Source organism: Panicum hallii, chromosome 8 (genome assembly GCF_002211085.1).
Source record: "Panicum hallii strain FIL2 chromosome 8, PHallii_v3.1, whole genome shotgun sequence".
Taxonomy (NCBI): domain Eukaryota; kingdom Viridiplantae; phylum Streptophyta; class Magnoliopsida; order Poales; family Poaceae; genus Panicum; species Panicum hallii.
The window spans coordinates 7,322,115-7,331,184 of NC_038049.1; the positions used below are offsets into that span (position 1 = coordinate 7,322,115).

The following is a 9,070-nucleotide window of genomic DNA, read 5'->3' on the forward strand; positions in this document are numbered from 1 at the left end:
AAATTAGAGCGTGTGAAATTGCTAATGTTTTTCTCTTTAAATGATCTTTAGTCCCGGTTAGTAGAGGATTTTTAGTCCCGGTTGGTGTTACCAACCGGGACTAAACGATGACCCTTTAGTTCAGGTTGGTATTACCATCCGGGACTAAATATTTTGAACCTTTAGCATTAGTTCCGGTTAGTGGCTCCAACCGAAACTAACGTTCCCCCGACCCCTGACTTTTAGACCCAGGACACCAAGGTTAGTCCCGGGCCTAACGCCGGCCGAGACTAATGAAGGGGATCGATGTCCCCTGCTATACTAGTGACCTGATCATGTCTAACCTAGGTAATAATGATCGGGAATTATTACCGGATCCTACCATGACCCGATCGTAGCATGACCCATTACCGGTTGCAACAACCAACAACGGCTGGTATATTTTGCGTGGACTGAAAGGTCATTCTCTAGATCACTCTCAGCGATCTGTCAACTACCGTAAGAACCAAGATCAATATGGAGACAAGCAGAAATACAGGTACCGGGATAGGAAACATATCATACATAAAACCAGCCAAAGAAATATAAACACAAACAACCAGAGAGGAGCATGTATGTCATACACTCATACTGTAATACACCGCGAACCTACAACACAGCAATAGAAGTACAACAGCAATGCCCTAGTCCAATTCTCCTCTATACATATAAAGGCATCGAGAGAGCACTTATATGGACTCAGCTTTTCCATCTACGGAACAAATAAATCAAGCAGAGTTCAGCTATGTATCACACTTCCACTGGCGATACATCAGTGAACGAAAGTACTTATTCCATCGATAAAACAGGGTTCTTTTTATGCATGGAGAGTTGCCCCTCCACGACATTCCGGAGTGCACCATCATGGGAACCTTTAATCTGGACCTCCTTGAGTTCAGACAGATCTACTAGCCCAGAGAAATTCATTACTGACCCTGACCCACTACAGCAGGAAGCTTTCAACAGCTCAAGATTTTGCAGTGCTTGTGGTCCAAAAGTTACATCCATGCTGGAATAGCAAGAAATCTCGAGTACCTTCACTGTTTCAAAGCAGCGTAACTGTGCTCCATGCAACTTGACACAAAAATCGAGCTTACCATCAGGAAGCTCCTTGATATATAGACGTAGAATACATACTTTAAGATCACGGAGTCTGCTAAAAGTATCTTCAGGTAATGTAGTCATCTCCAAAACTAACTTCCTGAGATTGTCAAGCTGGTTGATCCATTCTGGCAACTTGCCTCCTAGGCCATACAGTTTAAAGCTCTGTAGGCTCTGAAGTTTAATTTCAGGTCCTGAAGTTTCATTGGTGTTCTCGGGGAACATGCCATCCATACAGTCTTGGTTGTGCTTGTTGAGCCACACTGACAAGGATTCTAGACGAGAGTGGCACAAGATGGCAGAAGAGAGCTCCTTGACATTTTTCTTGCTGACCCCAGACACCCCAAGTTTTCGCAATTGAGTGAGTTTCCTGAGCTCTTTCAGGATGACTTTGCCCCCTGCCACACCGATGTTGATAACTCCAAGTGTATGCAGCGCTGTCAATTCTCCAATCCCTGACATCACCTCAACACCAACTAGATGAAGACATCTGCGGAGTTCGGACATCTTGAATGCTACAGTATGAGGTGCTGATCGATCCACAGATGGGACCGTGGGGCCCACACGCATGTATTGCAGCTTCTTCAGGTTAGTGATGGACGTTGGAATTTTGCTTATTTTGGTGTATCTGACATCAAGAATTTGGAGCTGTCTTAGCTCACCCACTGAACTTGGCAGATATTTGATCTCACTGCATTTTCTCAGCGAGAGAAACTTGAGGCGACGCAGCAGTTTTAGAATGCTCTGGAGGTCTTTATCTGTCACACCTGATGCATCCTCCAGATCAAGAACCCGAAGCACCTTCATGCTTTCAGTGATGAAGAATTTTTCCCATTTCCCAAACACTGTCAAAGACCTTAGCCTGGAGAAGTCAATGTTCTTGAACACAATCCGGTCTCTGTCCCAGCTTTCTCCGATGACAAGGTGCCGTCCTCTGCGTCTACTTGTTGGGCTGCAAATTCCGTTTAGTTCAAAGATCTCAATTGCAGTGGCAATGTTTTCTTCGGAAGGTCGGGTGACCATATATTCGTGGAAGATATTACTAACTTCGTAGGAAACCATTCTCATGTGTGTGATGGTTGTGAGGAGTGGCCGGTGAACCATGCTCAGCTGAACGAGCTTTGAGAAGTGCTTCTCTGCATTCTCATTCGCGGTACAGCTGTCACTGTCCCTGGAGTACCCCTCGGCAACCCAACGCATCAGCAAACGCCGCCTCCGAATGCTGCTTTGCCCAGGGAAAATTAATAGGTAGGCGACATGCTGCCGGACGGGCTCCGGCAAGGCACCGAGGTAGGAATGCATCCAGCTAAATAGGTCAGCTAAAGAAGCAAACTCCGGCCAGGTCTCCAGGTTGTTTACGAATTGATCATTCAGAGTTGTTGCCTTTTCTTCCCAATTGAAATGTTGGGACAAATAGTCCGCTACAGCAACTATTACTTTTGGAAGTCCACCACACTTTAAAATAAGTGGTCTCAGCTTCGTATCAATATCGTCTACAGGGTTATCTGGATTCTTAGTTACCTGGGTGGACCATAAATAGAGTTACAACAGGTACGAATATTGGAAGTTGGGAAATGTAAATCTGACAGGCATGAATAAAAAATATGCCAAGACCCAAATGAATGTAATTTTAGGTAACAACTGAAACTATTGACTTGTAAGTGCCTTGATCCTAAATTCTGTACGGCTAGGGCATAGTTGTGGCAATGGTGATAATTTTTTATACTTTTTCTGATGACAAATTTTCTTTGCTTTCCATCGCATAAGCTCCGACCTATTTCTATATAACATCATTTTAAAACCAATATTATAGCATTATGACGTTTTGCTAGACACATACAATTCGGACAAATATAACAACTCGTAACACCTTAATGATCAAAGCATAATTATTTTCACATAATGTTTGTTATATCACAGTTAGAATAAGAAGCTCTATTTATATGAAAAGAATATGTGTGGCATGGAGGACTACATCAGATGATCAGAGCTATTCTTTGAGTTAATAATGAATGAAACAAATCCCATAGTGCCCTTTTGTTGTTTTATAGACTTACAATGACATTTAATGTGCGATGAACGGATTGGGGGATCGGATGAAAAAGAATGTTTGCAATAATTGCCAATGTGGAATAGTGGAAACTGTAGCATGTACACCCAATTTCATATACTCCCTCTATTTTTATTTACATATCGCATTAGGTTTGTGCTAAGTCAAATTTGGCCTACTTTGACCAAATTTCATGGAGGACTACGTTGGACATTACTTAGCAGTTATATACTTTTTCCATCTACGTTCAATTTTTTTTCTCTATGCATCGCACCTCAGTATATGTGCCTGTCTTGCATTTAAGTGAAACATTAGTTTGAACTATGTGTTTAATATGGAAATAATTCGTACTCTCAGCTCTTCCTTCATACATGTATACATGTCCTACACGGTGACACTGCACATTTCAAGCATACATACTTGAAGTTAGTATTTTCAATTAAAAATAGCACAAATACTTAATTTATAATAATATATTGGTGTATTTGGGATATACTTTTAAAATGACAGATGTAGTAATTTATGTGCAGATTTAGAGGTTACTTTAGATTATATTTTATAATGGAAAATATGGGTATTTAAATGTAAATTTATGGGTTACTTAAAATTTTATAATGGCATATATGGGTAATTTAGTTGATGGTTAAGGTGTTACTTATTGTTTTTTCTGTAGTTACTGAGATGGTTAATTTGGATAATGATCTTGGGTCATTTTAGAATGAGAGGTGGATTATTTTTTTATAAAATATAATAGCTCATCCAATGGCTACTATAAGAAATGATTATTAAAGTCTACTAGATTGATGGCTGGATATTTCTAATTTTTTGTGAGAATTTTTTAATTTTTAGTTTCTTCCTTTTTCAGCACGTGTCTTGAGGATTAATGTGGAGATTTCAAAAGAAGTCTCCAATTAGTAGTAGTACAATAAGATACATGAAAGCATTGCAATTTTGTCTATCTTGTCCAAAAATAATTTAATCAATTTATGTGTTTGGTCAATAGTTAATGCCAGTTGTCATGTTATTGCAGTAGGTTATTTATGTTAAGGCTGGTTTGCCTATTTTCTACTGGCTTGCTTTTTTAGCATCTATCCCACTAAAGAAATTAAGACGGGACTAATCGGATTAAAATCCAATGGCAAGATACATAGAGATGGGTTCCAATGGGAATACTTTATGGTCATTCAAATCCTACTTGGACTAGGATGCAAAAGATGTGTGCTTTTAGGAATTATAGTTAGTGTTGAATCCTACATGGTGAGGTCCTTGGTGGGGACTATATAAACAAGGGGTCCTATCATTCGAGTAGAGTTGTGCAGGAGTAGCAACCACTTGTGTACTCTTTCAAAGTTGTGCTTAAAGAATTTGCGGTCAGCTTTGCCAAATTTCTGTTCACTTTGACCGAAGTCAGCAAGGGAGCCTCCCACCTATTATTTAATCGAGAACCATTTTTAATTCGCTCCCACGCGGAGTTGAACCTACTCCCTATTGGATGCTACTTAGGTGTTCTCTAACCACTAGGCTAGAGGTCCTTACGCTAAAATTCTGTTCTCTTGTGATGGTTACTTCGACGCCGTCATCTATTGTTTTCTACAAGATTCATCTACGTAGTTGCTAAAGGCGGTATAAGTCCTTGTAGTATTTGCAATATCCTTTCAAGATTCAAGGGTTGTTGAAGATAACTAGGGGTATCAGGTTCTAACAGGTTTTTGTGATTTGGTCTTGTTAGATGGCAAATCCAATCTTACATTGGTGGTTAGCCTCGTGGTTAATGTGAAATATTTGTTTAAGATCAACATTCTTAAAATGCCTAATCAAGACTTGACTTAGCCAGGTCTTTCAGATCACACTATATGTCGTTCAACAACGCCTTTTATCACTAGAAATATTTCTAGATACCATCCAATGTAACCACTGCTATGTAGCACAAAAATTCCATATTTGTTAAATTAGTTGTTGATTAAAGAATTCTAACATTATTAATTATAAAGTAGGCTTCCACCATATATTTTGTAATCATATTTATTAAGAATTCTTGATGCCATCAACTGATGGCACAATGCATTGGACAACCTACGCAATATCGAAACTGCCCATGTGTAAGATTTTGTGTGCCTCAAAGTGCCTGGGTATAAATACTATGGTACTATATATACTTCCCCACCCCAAAAGGAATGCAATTATGATATTTCAATTTTGTCCAAAAACGAATATAGTCGAGCCTCTTGGTGGGGGTCGCTAAGTTAATTCTTTATCATCCCAAGGCCACCACCCCTAAATATCTATTTGCATGCATGCATGAAACATTAATTGCGTTATGGAAACAAAGAGTCCACGTAAGGGAGAACCAGGAGAGACGGGGCACATGCCTATTTCATTAACCTCTAATTTTTCTCCTGGCTATTCCATTAATGCCTATTCCAGGTAAGTAGAAAAGTAGAACCTACTAAGCATTTGGTTTTCTCGTCCCAAAATAAGTGTTCCTTTAGCATTCGGAAGTACTCTTTTAGCTTGTAGTAAGATTCATCTAATTAAAATAATCCCAAATACCAAAAAAAGTTGTACTCCCCCTCCAAAAAACACTGTTGTTTTAGCCTTTAAAATTTGTCCCACAAAGAGTGTTTGTTTAGCTTGTATTAAGATCCATCTAATTAAAGCAATGCCAAGTACCAGAAAAAATATATAGAAAAGTGCATAGAGCTAATCAAATGCTTAGTAGATTCTACTTTTCTAGTTCCCATGCATATCTATTTATTGAGAATCTAGAAAACTAAATAAACAACACGGTTTTCAATCACAATTGCTATAGTAATTAGGGGCAACAAGGTCATTTATTAGGATGGGTAATGTGTCTGAAATTTTCTAAAAGAATAATCTTTTGGGGACGGAAGGAGTATAGAGAAATATATAGAGCCTTAGTAGATATTGCTTATCCAGCTCCAATGCATATGTATTTATTTTGGATCTATAGAACCAAATAAATAACGCAGTTTTCAATCACATTTGTTATAAAGGATTATAGGCAACAAGGTCATTTGTTATGATTAGTAACGTGTCTAAAATTTCTAAAAGAACAATTTTTTTTTGGGACGGAGGGATTAGTTAGTAATAAATGATTATCTCACTTGATGCAGTCTGCATCATATACATAAAAAATCTGATGTGGATAGGCTTATATAAGATCACTGTAAATCAACGGTTACGATGTTTCTGTAGAATTAATCAGTGCCGTATGTAGCATCAGATACATGAAAATCTGATGTGTATAGGCTTATATAAGATCAGTGCAAATGTATGGTTACGATATTTCTTTAGAGTTAATCAGTGCGTAGGCACAAGGGTGGTGTGGCAGTAGTGCTAAGGAGGACAAATTTTCCTATTCAGGAAATCAACACAGCATGCAGGTGAACTAGCACTACCAGGCTGAGCCTTTTTCCTGACGGACAAAAACCGACAGGAAAAAGGAAAGCCGACAGGAACCTCCCGTTTTCTGGTAAGGAAGAGGTAATTGGTGAACACATGAAAGATTTATAAGATGCAAATAAAACGGAAATATATTAAAGGACGAAACAATGTCGTGTGTGTAAACGCACCTCCTTTTTGAAGAGCTTAATGGCTGCTCTAACTTCTAGACATCTGACGTTAAACACGAGCTCCTTCTTGTCTGCGCAGTGTAGGGCAATGCTTTCATCATTTGTAATGACAATAATAACGCTTTTAGAAGGCCTAGAGACCAGTGCATTTCGAATCGAGTCCCACTTTTCTGTTGACTCCAGATTATCAATAACAACAAGGTACTCGACACGATCTCCGATTCCTATTTCTTCACCGGTGGATATAGCTTCATTTGCTTCGAAACAATATGAATGGAGCGACGAAAACTGGTTTCGGGAGAAGTCTGTCAAACTGTATGAATGGGATGCATCCATCCAGACATACCTTTTGTATTTCTTACTATGAAGCATGTTGCAGCACAAATTTCTAACAAAAGCTGATTTCCCAGCACCTGCTGTCCCCCACATGGACAACACTCTTGAACCATTCGCACTTGCTATGGAAGAATAGTTGGGAAGCTTATTGATTTCTGATATGCGTCCCAAAAGAGGACCCTAAGAGTAACAAATAGTAAGGAGTCAGGGCGGAGTTGTGTTGAGGATCCTTTTTAGTTTATTTCTTCATATGAACTCTGAAGACATGGACCATATCATATCTACAACTACAGATCCAAATTGAACGTGTGAATCATAGAGCCAATGCACTTAAACCTTTTAATTTATTGACAACAATCATGCAAACAATTAGTTTTGCCATTAAAAATTCGTAGTTAGTGAAATATTACAATATTGTACAAGAAGGGAAAAACTCATCTATTACGCGGATGTATTGCGGAGAAAAACAATAAGAAACAATACAATTCAACAGTTAGGTTCGAAATTTTCATAAAGTAATGTCAGTTGAATAAATTTTCATCAGTAGGCGGTTCACATGCATCATGGTGATATTTATGTGATTGAAAGAGAAGCATATTGGTATGTCTCAGAGGCTAGTATACTACAACAAAACGAGGTAAAACATAATTGAGGGAGCCAAACTTTTTTCCAGAAGTGAGTTTACCTCATTGCCCTTGGAGAAGACACAGAGTGGGTAATCATCCCAGAAACACTGGATATACGGAAACCCCGTGCAAGAGCTTGCAACCTGGAACTGCTGTGTGAGCACAACAATACGACTCCCATTACTCCTGTCTGGAAGGTACTCCTGAATATCAGCCCAATTTTCCTTGGTGGACAGGTCTTCGAGGATAATGAGGTACTTTTCTCTGTTCACTTGTTCCTTCACCTTGGTGCGCAGGTGTTCCAGCTGATCATCCTCCGCCACTGACGCCTGATCATCCACAGCACCACTAAACTGATCGTTTAAGCTTCTGAGGATCCCACGGAGATCGAAAGAATTACCCATGGCGACCCAAGCACGGCAGCTGAAATTCCCCCAGATTTTTGTGTTTTTGAAGGCCTTCCTGATGATGGACTTGGACGCTGCTCCAAGATCGTCGCCGAACGCCCAGACGGAGATCACCTCAAGGTCGCTGCCGCTCTTGGTGACCAACTTTGTGAGAGCATCCATGTCTCGTTGCTTCAATTCAGATGAACCAGCAGTCGCCAGCTGCCCCATCTCGTTGACAAGGTTGGAGCCAGAGTCCTCGCTGATAAGTTTGTAGCGAGAGCTTCTCTCGCCCAAATCCTGGACTCTCCCCTTTAGGTGCTCCAGGATATCGACCGCCTCATCCAGGGGCCGAGATGGTGCCATGCATGACGGAACCATGCGGCACCACCAGTCAGGCTTCGTGTCCAGGTGGAGGATGTACTCGATGCAATCTTCCACGTCATAGGCGAGGTCACGGACCTGGGTCACGCAGGTGCTCACCATGATGTTCTTGACGTTCTCCTTGGTGGTGGTGCTGAGGAAGGACTGCATCATCTGGAACTCCCCGGCAATGAACACCAGATCCCGCTGCGCCCTCTTCCGCAGCTTCTCCTCTTCCTCGATCGCTATCTGGGCCTTGGACAGCGTCCCCTCCACCAGCGTCTTGGCCACCGTGAGTACTACGTCCGCCATTGCCCTCTTCGTGTCTCCTGGAGGTGTGTCTTTTGTGTGGTGGCAGCTAGCAAATGATGGTGCTAATATTAGAGATGTGCTTCGTCTCGAACAGTTAAATGCCCATATCATCAGCTACGAGATAGAAAATTTGGACATTGTTAATAGGACCGGAAAGACTTGGGTGAAGAGTTGGGTCTATTGAAATTTAATCTAGCTTCGCCTATTCAATTGAGTTCGCACATGACCAATGGTGTAATAAAAGCATTTGCATCTTGGTCAACGGATCTGCACCTACAGAGAGTA

General features: G+C 40.5%; 1 protein-coding gene across 1 annotated transcript; it reads right to left on the bottom strand.

The window, feature by feature from the left end:
- Positions 1-526: 526 nt before the first annotated feature.
- Positions 527-8,785, bottom strand: LOC112903596 (putative disease resistance RPP13-like protein 3). Its single transcript, XM_025972843.1, has 3 exons — positions 7,784-8,785; positions 6,763-7,050; positions 527-2,640 (listed from the first exon to the last, which is right to left on the bottom strand). The coding sequence occupies exons 1-3, from the start codon at positions 8,783-8,785 to the stop codon at positions 808-810; spliced, it is 3,123 nt and encodes a 1,040-aa protein (XP_025828628.1). The 3' UTR covers positions 527-807.
- Positions 8,786-9,070: the final 285 nt, after the last annotated feature.